Raw genomic sequence first — 14,098 nt, forward strand, 5'->3', positions numbered from 1 at the left:
ATTGTTGTTTTTTCTTTCCTTTACTCACCACACTTACCGTTAAGGTTGTGATTTTATTTATTTTTTTGCTTTGACAGCAAGTATGTTTGGGATGGTATGCTTTCAAGACTTTTTTTAGTTCACATGCTTCATTTGGCGAGTTTAAACGTTTTCTTAAACTACTGGCCTCAGCAGTTTTTTTAAATAGTGGTTTTAAGGCAATTACTACTACTACTGCCGCTCATATTTAGGGTTAGGCATGCAAACGCAGATACAAATGCTTGGCCAACACATTTTAAATGCGCAGGCGCATACTTAAAGGCGACGTCTCACTTGTCGATTGTTACCAACCGTTTTTTGACTTCTTCTGTCGGATGTTTGTCACACACAACGATTAAAGCTGAAAGTAGGGTGCATTTTGGCTGCACCACCTGAAATTACATTGATTTGTGGTTATAAAGGTCAAGTAATCCTATATTTTAAGAGACTTATTGACCTTGACAGACGTACAGTCATGTGGGTCTGCAGAAGTCTTCTCTGTGATTTGGTGGAAGTTTTTCAGATGTTTATAATAATGTAACATCTTTTCTAAGAAGTTATAACAGAAGTACTTCACATTTTCATTTCAAGAATTTCATCTTCAGGCTTTTTTTATGATGTCCACCCTGACATTTTTGATTCTATGCCCCCCAAAACATCAAAATGAATTGCATGAGCATCATGTTATTGACACAAAGACTAGACATATTGGTATTAAAGCTAGCTTAAAGATATCATTCACCCAAAAATCCTATCATCACATTATGTAATAATAAAAATAGGTTTTTGTCAGTACAATAAATGCCAATACAGTGTTATTTTGACTTAAATTGTATGGACAAAAACAGTTCAAAACCACCGTTCAAAAGTTTGGGGTCAGTAAGATTAAAAGTTTCTGAAAGAAGTTTCTTCTGCTCACCAAGGCTGCATTTATTTGATGAAAAATACAGTAAAAACAATAATATTGTGAAATATTATTACAATATAAAAAAACTGTTTTCTATTTTAATATATTTTACAATGTAATATATTCCTGTGATCAAAGCTGAATTTTCAGCATCATTACTCCAGTCTTCAGTGTCACATGATCCTGCAGCATTATACTATGCTGATTTGATGCTCAAGAAACATTTCTGATTATTATCAATGATGAAAACAGTGCCGCTTCATATTTCTATTGAAACCATGCTACATTTTTTTTTTCTTCTCAGGATTCTTTGATGAATTGAAAGTTCAAAAGAACAGCATTTGGTTGAAATAATGTGGAAGTCTTTACCGTCATGTTTGATTAATTTAATGCATCCTTGCTGAATAAACACAATTTTTGAACAGTAGTCTATCTTTTTTTGTGTTCCACGATAGAAAGTCATACAGGTTTGAAGTGACATGAGGGTGAGTGATGACAGAATTTATATTTTTGGGTGAACTATCCTTTGTAACCTTTACTTGAGAAAGTCTGAAAGGTGAAAAGAGTCTCTGAGGCTTGCTGTCAGAGCATCATAGTAGGCTTCTGTTCTCAGCAATACTTTCCCCTTCTTACTGCTTTGCTCGTGCACTGTACTTGGATGGTGTATTAACAGTACTATTTTTCTTGCCCACTCCTTTTTCAGGTTTTGGTCTGCTGATCCACTGTCCAAAACTCCAGTCTTCTCAACCTTCTAAACCACAGCATCAACAGGGCCCTTGCGTTCCCAGAATCTGAGCTCCACGCGACCCAAACCAACTCTGAAAACGCTCTGGAAACTTGAGAACGAAAAACCGGAAGGCAATTCATAAGGGCAAAATAGATTTTCCATTTCTCCGGCCTTCCACATCCATAACCAGACGGAGCGCTGAAGTAGACGGTCTGTTGAATTTGATGACGTGATTGTTGGAGAAATACGGATATCTAGTTGCTTGTGGTTCACTCAGACGTCTGGCTGTCACCTACCCCGACTGAAGCAAGCACTACCAAAAGAGAGGATTCTGGGATAGGTTCATGCCGCGGTTGCGCCGCTGTATGGAGGTGTAAGGGAGGAGCAGGACTCTTGTGGGACGCTGGTGGAGTTCTGGCTGGTGGAGATCATGGGAAAAGAGCAGGATCTTCTGCAAGCGGTCAAGAATGGAGATCTAGCTACTACACAGAAACTACTGGCCAAGGTCAAAGCCAGCAAAAGCAGTGAGTAAAAGTTCATTGCTATTCTAACACAGCTTTCGACATGGGTATCCATGGAGATCTTTGCTTTCGCAGCCCCTCATTGGCAATTAGGGAGCTAAAAGATGGGCTGTGAACTGTTTGAATAGTTCTTCGGATGATCCCATTATGATATTCATACACCCATGAGTAGGGCTTGGTGATATACCTCTAAAATGGTGCTCTAAAATGGTCTACAATGGTGCTCCTGCCTAGGACTGAACAGATTCTGCATATGTTTGTCACATTTTCTCCATGAATTGTGAGGGACATTCTGCAAGATGGATTTTAAAGTGTAGTTCACCCATAATTCTGAACATTGTCATCCTTTATTCACCCTCATGTCCATCTAAACCAGTATGACTTCCTTTCTTCCATAGATGTTTAGCATAATGTCCATGCTGCTTATCTTTCATACAATGAAAGCAGATGGTGAGCATTCAAGGACCAAAAAACACAAGACAAAAGTAGTCAATTTTACTTATACACTATTTTGTTAAGCCATACGATAGCTTCAAGTGAGGAACAGACTGAATTCATTTAGGCTACAATGTACAAAAACTCTCCGGTTTTGTTTCACTGAAGAAATAAGGTCATGCAGGTTTGGAATGATGGTAGGTAAATGATGCAAGAATTTTAATGTTGGGTTAACTAACCCTTTAAACATGGTTAAGCATGCTAATTGATGGTTGAAAGCATGATAAAATTAGCCACAACATTTACTTGATAATCATGCAATGTAGGGACTTGAAGAACTTTGAATTCAGTGCAAACCTGTGGCTTTTTCTACAGAATTGTTGCAGAATTCTTGTAGACATACTCATGACAGATAGAGTTATTGGGAAACACATTTGCACATACACATAGCCCATTACTTACTTTTCATTTCACAGGTTTATTTCAGGAGGTCAAAGTTCGGGACTCGCTTGTCTGCTTAGCATAGATCAATAGCGACTGTTGTTTTGGTTAAGTGTATTTCTATGCACTTTCTAATTATCTAACATGAATGAACTGACTGCTTGGAGAGCCCCATTCATGCCTGTTTTTCCCAGTCCCACCAGTTAGTCTTTGTTTGAGGTTTATTTTATGTCCTGGTTGGTGTTCTGTAAGAGCAGTGTGATTGGCCTTTGGAACATCTTGCCAACTGGGTCCTGATAACATCAACAGACTCTACTCTGTGTTTGTGTTCTACTTTTATCTCTTTATGGCAGCACATTAAGAGCCTGTATGCACTCGACTCCAGCATGAAGAGCTCATGCTCTCTGTGATGTGGTCCAGTCAGGGGAAGAGAGATGCTCCCCCAATAAGACCTCACAAACTGCCAGTCATCAGAAGAGGAACGGGGTCTTTTCTCTCTGATAATATAAAACATTTGTAAAAGCAGTACGCACAGTGTTTTTACTATGGTAAAGAAGTGTTGTTGTTGTGCAAATCAGTTGTTACATTTTAAATTGATTTTTTTTTTTTTTTTTTTTGTAGAAACCATGATGCCTTTTTTTTAGGATTCTTTAATGAATACTGAACTGCATTTATTTGTAGTAGAAATATTTTGTAACATTATAAATGTCTTTACTCTCACTTTTGATCAAGTTAATGTAGGGATGCACTGAAATTTCGGCTACTGAAAACTTTAGGCTGAAACAGCTATTTTAGGTTTCGGGCTGAAATGGTTTTGAAGGGCCAAAATCAGTGACCGAAACAGACATTTAATTAGCACTGCTCTGATGGCAAGTTTTGACTGTGTTTAGCATCTATTTCCTGCACAAACCGTGGGTAAGCTACACCAGTTAAACATGTCAGCTGTGTGGACACTAGCTCTAGATTGACAATATTCATTTCTCGATTTTATTTGGTAATGATATGGTTTCTTAAAACTAAAATCTTTTAATCTGTGCTGTTTTCTGTTGAAACAAAACTTCACAAAACATTTGTAGCGTGCCTGCCATCCAATAATCGCAAAAAACATTGTGCTTTGTGACTTTTAATATGAAGCAAAGTCTCAACTTTAAAATTCGGTTGATTTTATTACAAAATGTTGTTTTGGCGCTCTTAAATACAGTATGACAGATCGCTGTAGCGCCTCAGTTCAAGCAGCAGTGCGGATCAAGTGCACGTGAACAAGATAATCTATTCCTCTTTACTACTAGTTATAGCACAAAATAAACAAGGGTGAACACCATAAGCTATGCTGAAAGATACATTACAACACAGTCCGGTCTCATGTAATGGATCAATCTGTGTTTCATCCAGGAAAAGATGTCAGTAAAACAGCTTGTAGGCTCTACAATGTCACTTGTTTCATTTACCTCAAGAAAGCTATTCAGTGTCCATAAACTCATTAGTTAGCTAGAAAAATAACTCTAGAGAAGAGCATTTTGCTAAATATATGCACTGTATTACAGATTCATTATATATTTACTTAACTTGTAAATATAAGTCTTTTAAATGTTTATATTTCAAAGGCCATTACGCTGAAAGGAAAATACTTCACACCTGGGGCGACCTCAGCCCTAAATATACCTTTGTATCTTGCAGGTGACCTTTTCACATGTTTGCGAAGGTGCTTGTAATTATCCATTAGAACACAGGGAACTTTGTCTTTTGAAGATTGTGTCCTCTTGTTGAGCAGGTGCCTGTATTTATCGCAGGTTTGCTGCATGTTTGCCTGCGCCTCATGGGAAATAGTAGGTCTAGAGTAGGTGTTTTTTTGTTTGTTTTCTCTACACATCCTATGCCATCCGAACACCTGGTCATACCTTTACAATTGACTGGTGGGTTTTTGTTTGGACTTAAGCTTCAGGATTTGATTTCCAAGGCCAGCGAGGGGTCAGTATGATAACCCAGCACCACCTCAGCTATTCTTTACCCAAGTGTGTGTAAACACGCACAGATAACGCAGCCACTTCAAGGCAGGGCAGGATGGCGAGTCGATCTCGTGTATAACCTCCTCTTTTGTTTTTTCAGGCCAGAATCAACGCCTGAGCCATTGTGTGAATGGCACACAGGCTGAGTAATTGCTCCATAATGTCATCTTTAGTGCGCTAAGGGTCATAAACGCTTTCATACAGTCATTAACGCGCGGCGGGCTTTTGTGGCCCTCATCCTTCAGGCTGGAGAAGACCCGGCCAGCTGACTAGCCTACCCAGCATGCCTCCGCCCCTTCGTTCCCACCGCTTTGTCTCAGTCCCTCAGGGGCTGCGCCGCAGCCTGTCAGATTACCCACGACCCTTTGTTCAAACTCATAGCTTTACTAATTCATCACCTTGTGCTTCGTACACGTGCTCACCCAGGCTGTGCAACGCAACAAACAACAGCCTCTATTGCATCCATTGATGGTGAACGCATCCGTTGCTCCCCTTGACATCTGCCAGCGCAGGTTTGCTTTCACCCCAGACTCTCATAAATCACGATGAAGACCCAGATGGTGGCCAAACAGATTATAGGGTATTATATGTGCAAGAGAGACCCTTCTTATCATGTCCTGTTCTTATCATGACCTATTTTAGATCTCCATGTTTATATTCTCACAGAGCACGTTTGATATAAATGCCTACTGCTGACTTTGGATTTTGCTGGATGGATTTTTTTCTTCTTGAGCTTTTTTCTTTCCATCAACTCAATAAAGATGTCTGAGGTTTAGGTGGAATTGTGCAGTAATTTGTTTGTGTGTTTGATAATGTTTTGTGTTAAATCCATGGTGTAATCCTCTGTTATTCCAGATTTATGCCAGACGTTCGATCCTCTAAGTCCTGTTGTTTTTAGTGTTGGGATGTTTGTAGGCATACATGTTATTCAAAGGAATAAGATACTACATGATAAAGTGACAAGTTATTTCTTCCATGTAAATCTGAGTTTTTGTCTCAGCTTGTCACGACAGGCACATTTTGTCCTTTGGTTTCTTCTTTTGCTGCTTCAACCGAGTGTCCCCACCAGAGTGAAATTTCATCTACATGAAGCATTTCCTCTGTTTGTGCGGAAAACTGTGTCATGAGTCAGTAAGATTTCTTTGTTTGAAAGAAATGAAAGCATTTGTTCACCCAAAAATGAAAATTCAGTCATTACACCCTCATGTTGTTCCAAACCTGTACAAGACTTTCGTTCATCTTTGGAACACAAATTAAGATATTTTTAATGAAATCTGAGAGCTTTCTGTCCCTCCATTGTCTACAACGCAACTGACACCGTGTCCTAACCAGACGCGACGCGACGCCGCGACACGCAATAAAAGGTATCTTCTATGTAAATCAGAGTTTCTGTCCTAACTAGCCGCGATGGCGACACTCGACGATTCTATTTTAGAAACAGTTTCTATTTTTCCGCGACGTCGTGGCTGGAACAACAACACAGAGTATGGCAAGGACAATCTCAGGCACTGTTTATGTGCTTTACGATGTTAAAAGCGTCTAATGGGAGTTTGAATATCATTTTTGTGTGTCTTTTATAGCCGTACTGAAAGCAACGATGGAGAATTTACCTCAGATCTTTAAAATAAATAAAATGAAACAAGAACGTTCAAACTGTCAACTCAACAGACAAGTGTATTCTATGACAAAGATTGTTTCGGTAACTCAGTATATATTTTTAATAAGGTGTAATATTCATGAATTATTTGATTATGTACTTATCCATTTCGTTGCGAGTGCCGTTGGAGCTTGCCGAGAGAGCCCGCCCACGTGCTCTTCTGATTGGCTGTGATTTTTGATTGACTTTATCACGTCTCAAAGTCGCGTTGCGTCTGGTGTGGACAGACAAATTGTTTGTTGCTGGAATCTTATAGTATCGCGTCTGGTTAGGACACGGTGTGACATTTTCAAGCCCTAGAAAGGTAGTAAAGACATCATTAAAGTAATCCAGTGGTTTAACCTTAATTTTATGAAGAGGCGTGAGTGCTTTGTTTGTGCAAATAAACATAATTTATCCCTTAATTTACAAATTATTCAACTCCAACACACGTTCACATACTCTGGCATCAACACAACATGCATGTGTTGTGGAGTTGTGAAACCCCATGAGTCACATGGATTACTTTAATGGTGTTGTTACTACCTTTCTAGGGCTTGAAAGTGGTAGTTGCGTAGACTGTCAATGGAGGGACAGAAATCTCTCAGATTTCATTCAAAATATCTTCATTTGTGTTCTGAAGATGAACGAAAGTCTTACGGGTTTGGAATGACATGAAGGTGAGTAATTAATGACAAAGTTGAAATTTTTGGGTGAACTAACCCTTTAATACATTTATTCAGCAAGGATCACATGAAAAATATCAAAATGTGACAGTAAATACATTTATAATGTTACAAAATCATGCGTGATGATAATCGACAATTTTGTAAATGTATAAACAACAGTGTCATTTACAGTCTTAATAGTTTGAGTGATGGGTTTCTAAATGTTTCTTGCACGTCTATGGTTTCTTGCTCTCGGCAGCCAGTAATTCACAACACAAAGCACATTGTGGTCGACACAAAGCATGTTTATCCTCGTTGGAGAGAATGTACTCAGATGAAGTACCATTGTGAAGTATTTAATTCGCTGCATTATCCAAAAATAGGCATTACCTCATGGTTACTTAACATATAAACCAATTTTCTTTTTAAGTTCCTCATAGTTTTTTATTACAGAATAAGATTTTGTTCATACCACCCACCACTAACTTCCAGCACCTTGGATCCAGGGTGCAGAAGATCCCCATCAGTGTTTTTTCTTGTTTAATACTGAGTTAAGTGAATGTGGTTTTGATCTTTTCCACCAGATGGGGCGCACGTTTGTATGGACCTCAAAAAGCCGGTGGTGGTTTCTCAGTTTGTAATGACGGCACTCTACATCAGAATCACAGATGATTTCATTTGATCCTCTGAAAGAGCCACTGTGGTGGTTTTTCATTCATTAGCTAGTGGTTTAACTGCATGTAAATGATGCTCCTTAATATCAAGCAACCCCCACCACAACTAATGGCAGCAGGGGAAACTAATGAGATTTTCTCATTTTGGTGGAGGGAGACATATTGAAGGGGACGTGTTAAAACCCTTTTTGACAGACTGTGAAATTTTGTCTCTGTATGGTAGTTGTCTGTCGAGTCTGACACTTGCCTGCTAAATGTTTGATTGGCTCGCTAAAGAGAAACGTCCTGAGAGCATGTCAGGGGCTGTTCAGAAGATGAGACATATCCCTATGTAAGACTATAAGGCGTCTGTTATCACCTGAATTATCTATGATAATTTTAACCAAACAGCCATATATATATATATATATATATATATATATATATATATATATACATCTTCTGTAACATTACTGTCTCTTAATTTAATGAGCAATTTAATGAGCCATTGCTAAATAAAAGTATTAATTTCCTTAAAAAAATCTTAGTGACCCCATACTTTTGAACTGTAGTGTATATCTTAAATATTTGATATATAGGCCACATAGATTTATTGACAATACTACTATACCGACTATACTTTTTAGGTTTTCTGAGAATTTCAGTGACCCTCCACATGAAATATTTTAGTTAGTGGCCTGAAACAAGATTGTATTACATTCTGAAAGTAGTAAATCAGCATTCAAGCTGAACAGTTGAGTGGTTGAAATCATACTGTTTGTGTATTTGACCCATGAACTGTTTATTTTCTGTTGCGGTCTTATCTCCTTATCCTGCATTTGTTGTGTCCATCAGATGCATAGATGCAGTCTTTGGTGTGTCACGGAAAAGCTTTGAGATAACCGCAATATTTTTCTGCCCATGAATGCGTATTCAAACGTTATCTTCCTGACACAGATGACTTAAGCTGAGAAAAGTACTACAGTCTTGCCTGAGGCCAGAATGCTGAATAAACCAGAGAACGCCGCGTCCCTCAAACGTTTAGCTTACATGCACAACCAGCCTGCAGTATGCCTGTTTTTTTTTGGTTGTATTTAGGGATGGAAAGTTACTATAAGTGCACACAGCTCTCAGTAAGACCCCAGCAGAGCTCCATAACACTGCAGTCAATTAATGCTTAAGCCCCATCGCATACGACCAGGGCTGTGTGTGACTACGCCACGTTTCTTTTCCACATAGGAATGCAGGAGCAGAATCTGGTAGTACATGTGGAAAATAGGTCAATATTACCTCAGAACACTGTATGCAGTGACTTATGAGCCACAGCTGCCTTGAGCTGGAGCTTAATAGTGTTTCACAGATATTTTTCTGGCGTTCTTCCTTCTCCGAGCGTGCCAACCATTGTCCAGGCTGCGACATAACACTCTGAACTTTGAATGAGGGGGAAAAATGCACAAGAATAGGAGAGATGATGTCAGCTAGAGGGAATGTACGCCCCACAGCGCTCTCTGTGTCCTCTAATGGAGTTTGAATGAATGCGTCCAACAGGTACAGCAAGACATTCTGTGCTGAGGCAGTCGTGGACGAGGGCAGTAAACTTCACAACACAACACTAGTGTACTGCACTGCTCAGGGTGATGTTTTTGTCCATAACGATAATCAGATATTTTGCTGTGTGTGTTTTGTGCTTGTACTTTATCTGGTTTAGGCCTGTCATTGATAGCTTTTGACATTCTTCATATTCTGTGATTTGGTTAGAAATTTATTTAGATATTTGTCACCTTAAATGGCTTTCCAGGGGCATTTTTTATTTTTATACATTTTTTTCTAACCTTAAGATGTATGCATCATTTTTGATCTACTCTGCTCTGATGGGTCAGATGACCCAGTCTGTTGTGATTGATCTACTCTGCTCTGATTGGTCAGATGACCCAGTCTGTTGTGATTGATCTACTCTGCTCTGATTGGTCCGATGATCCAGTCTGTTGTGATTGATCTACTCTGCTCTGATCTACTCTGCTCTGATTGGTCAGATGACCCAGTCTGTTGTGATTGATCTACTCTGCTCCGATTGGTCAGACGACCCAGTCTGTTGTGATTGATCTACTCTGCTCTGATTGGTCCGATGACCCAGTCTGTTGTGATTGATCTACTCTGCTCTGATTGGTCCGATGATCCAGTCTGTTGTGATTGATCTACTCTGCTCTGATTGGTCAGATGACCCAGTCTGTTGTGATTGATCTACTCTGCTCCGATTGGTCAGACGACCCAGTCTGTTGTGATTGATCTACTCTGCTCTGATTGGTCCGATGACCCAGTCTGTTGTGATTGATCTACTCTGCTCTGATTGGTCCGATGATCCAGTCTGTTGTGATTGATCTACTCTGCTCCGATTGGTCGGATGACCCAGTCTGTTGTGATTGATCTACTCTGCTCCGATTGGTCAGATGACCCAGTCTGTTGTGATTGATCTACTCTGCATTGATTGGTCAGATGACCCAGTCTGTTGTGATTGATCTACTCTGCTCTGATTGGTCCGATGATCCAGTCTGTTGTGATTGATCTACTCTGCTCCGATTGGTTAGATGACCCAGTCTGTTGTGATTGATCTACTCTGCTCTGATTGGTCAGATGACCCAGTCTGTTGTGATTGATCTACTCTGCTCTGATTGGTCCGATGACCCAGTCTGTTGTGATTGATCTACTCTGCTCTGATTGGTCCGATGGCCTAGTCTGTTGTGATTGATCTACTCTGCTCTGATTGGTCAGATGGCCCAGTCTGTTGTGATTGGTCTGCTCTGCTCTGATTGGTCAGATGATCCAGTCTGTTGTGATTGATCTATTCTGCTCTGATTGTTCCGATGATCCAGTCTGTTGTGATTGATCTACTCTGCTCTGATTGGTCAGATGATCCAGTCTGTTGTGATTGGTCTGCTCTGCTCTGATTGGTCAGATGATCCAGTCTGTTGTGATTGGTCTGCTCTGCTCTGATTGGTCAGATGATCCAGTCTGTTGTGATTGGTCTGCTCTGCTCTGATTGGTCAGATGATCCAGTCTGTTATGACTGATCTACCGCATACAGTGCATGTCAGAAATGAAACTCCCATTACCGTATCTGAATTTTGGCTCCAGAGGCTTCCTCAATCCTTAAAGATTTTACACACTGTAAAGACAGAAATGATGGTGTCTATTTTACCAAACCAATTTGAGTGTGAGTTCGATGATGAAGCATTGGAAAAACTAGTTATTGTGAAAATGTGTGTACAGCCCTTCAACAAGATCTATATGTTTGGTCTGCTTTCCTGGAAGAGGAAGTCTGTACATTTTAATTGTATCTATGCTAAAAGTGTGTTTTTTGAAAATGTACATTAGCTTATAGATGACCTCAAAGCTAATAGATGTGGGCTAAAAGCCACAAAATACCAGTTTAGTTTTTATGGGATCTTTAATATGGGATCTTTAAGCGGGATAAATAAAACGCTCCAGCTCTTTTCATATGGAGATGAACGGACGTGAGCCAAAGCACAGATACAGCAACAGAAGCGCTCTAGGCAGCACTGGTGCTGTTAATCTGTCACCTTATCTCCTGTAACGCCTGCGTATCTCAGACGGATACGGTCAATCACATGCCAGCAGCACGTGATCTCTGTGGAATAGAGTGGGAGTGGATTCTGGGTAAACCGATGAAAGTTTGGGATAGGAGGAAAAAAGCCATTCTGAACAAAGCATGGGGTGTGAATTTCCTTTTCATCCTGAGAACAAAATAGCATGTTTCTGTGTGTGTGTGTGTGTTTGTGTGGTGTTGAATAACAGTTTTAGCTGCTGTATGCATTCTAATGAAAAAGACTTGTTTTGGCCATGAAATTAGTACTAAAAAAATTGGTAACTCTTTTTTTAAGGGGCTTTTGACTAGTTGCTTATTAGCATGCATATTAATAGAATATTGGCTATTTATTAATACTTATTAAGCACATATTAATGACTTATTCTGCATGACCATATTCTACATTCTTATTCCTACCCAATACCTAAACTTAACAATTACCTTACTAACTATTAATAAGCAGTAAATTAGGAGTTTATTGAGGGAAAAGTCGTAGTTAATAGTTTATTATGTGTTCCCTATACTAAAGTGTGACCAAAAAATTATATATTTGTTTTAAAAAAGTGAATCTTGTGAAAACATGTCCAGGTCACTTTTCACCCCAAAATCAAAAGAATGAAGAAAAAAACTCTTCTTGTTCCTATAATGCTTACAAACTCTGATTTGCTGATTTAAATGGATGTCACAAGCTATCATTATTACACCCTTGATGAAGACACTTAACCTCAGGTTACTAAACCAGCAATAAGTAAACTGTTAGTCAAGTTGGATAAAAGTCTTAGCTAAATGACTACTGGCAGAGCACGCTTAGTAAACCACATCATCATCATCATCATCATCACATACCACATATTCAGCAGTTTTGATGGGTCTCTTCCTCCATCATCATCTTCATCATCAGTGTCATCACCTGTGCTAAGTGACACTTTGAATGTTCTACTGAGTCAACAAACCATGAATGCTGATTGAGAGAAGTCACACAGAAAAAGGCCTGCCTTGGTGTTACAGCTGTCAACACGAGCTGTGACTCTCATCTATTTGCCTTGTCCACACACACCCACATTCAGAGCACTGATCGTTTGCATGCTATGCAGCCTCTGATATGGTGCTTTGCATTCTACCTTATTACCCCTAAAATATGGTTTCAAAACCTAAAGTGGTGGCTGTACGTGAATAATGGTAAAAATGCTAAGCAGTGTAATTTGGGCCAACATTTGAGGAATTGCATCGGACTTCTCTTTTGGAAATACCACAATTCTTGACAACACACAGTGGTGAAAACCATTTGTAGATCCATCTAATTGAAGATGCATTATTTCACTCAATTCTTTGTAATCAGAAACTTATGGAAGCTTGTTTCCGCCATGAAATGAAAAATAAAAAAGTTAATTGCAACTTTTTATCTCACATCTCGCAATTCTTACTTTTTTCTCAGAATTGCTTGATATAAATCGCAATTGTGAGGTATACAGTAAGAATTCTGAGAATTGTAACTCGCAATACCGAGAAATAAAGTCAGTCTTTTTTTCCTCTCAATTGAACTTTGCAAGAAAAATTGCAAGAAAAAAAGTCAGAATTGCAAGTATATATCTTGCAATTCTGACTTTGTAACTCACAATTGTAATTTTATATTACACAATTCTGAGAAAAAAGTAAGAATTGTGAGATGTAGACTTACTAATGTGAAAAAAAAAAGTCAAAATTGTGAGATAAAAATTCAATTATCTTTTTTTTTTTTTTTTTACTTCATGGCAAAAACAAGCTTCCATAGAAACTGATCCTAGATCAGTTTTTCTCTAAACAAATGCAATAAATGTTGCAGATTCATGATCAATTACGTAATTTGGAGTACTTTGTGAATACGATCTTGTGTTATTTTCAGGTTATTCTCACATTATGCAACCAATGCAATTGTCCAGATCCTCTGGTTGTAGCGGGAAAACCCATGGCTGAAACAGATGTTTCCCTCTTGTTGAATTATCTCCACCTCTTCTGTTGTTACTTTTGGGTCATAATAGGAAGCAGCAGGAGGAAATTACAACTTGTTTTAATCCTAGTTGAAATGCATTCCCCTTGTGGGCACTGGCATAACCTTGCACCTGTGATCTGGATGGTGGTTTTGTGCCATTACAAATATTAATGAAAAGCAAAGCTTTTCAGCCCTTCTAAAATACTTCATTCAAAGTGTTGGTTCAGAAAAGCAGCTGTAACGCTTTCACGTAATTTAGAATGACAGCATCTTATTTTTCTCTGTCTTGACAGGCTGCAGTTTACATTTATGGTTTGTTTTATTACTAGCTTCATAACCTGTTTGCACTTTACTCATCAAATTGTAGTTTTGGAGCTCTTGCACACATATAATTATAGGGTCCTCTTGTCATGAAGCAGTTAAGAAGTTTTTTTCTCTTCTGGAATGGCGAGAACATTTCCTTGACTCAGTGCTATTTTTTCATCAGATGTTATGGGTCTACTCTTCTGAGAC

At 38.9% G+C, this 14,098-nt stretch overlaps 1 protein-coding gene across 4 annotated transcripts in view; it reads left to right on the forward strand.

The window, feature by feature from the left end:
* The window catches only part of LOC127509107 (caskin-2), a 67,032-nt gene that overhangs the window by 3,191 nt on the left and 49,743 nt on the right, over window positions 1-14,098 (forward strand). For all 4 annotated transcript variants that reach the window (XM_051887590.1, XM_051887589.1, XM_051887591.1 and 1 more), the window contains exon 2: window positions 1,629-2,176. In XM_051887590.1, the coding sequence (XP_051743550.1) occupies window positions 2,083-2,176 (94 nt within the window). In that variant the 5' untranslated portion in view covers window positions 1,629-2,082. The remainder of the gene's footprint in view (window positions 1-1,628; window positions 2,177-14,098) is intronic.

The sequence above is a fragment of the Ctenopharyngodon idella genome, chromosome 3, assembly GCF_019924925.1.
Source record: "Ctenopharyngodon idella isolate HZGC_01 chromosome 3, HZGC01, whole genome shotgun sequence".
Lineage (NCBI taxonomy): Eukaryota > Metazoa > Chordata > Actinopteri > Cypriniformes > Xenocyprididae > Ctenopharyngodon > Ctenopharyngodon idella.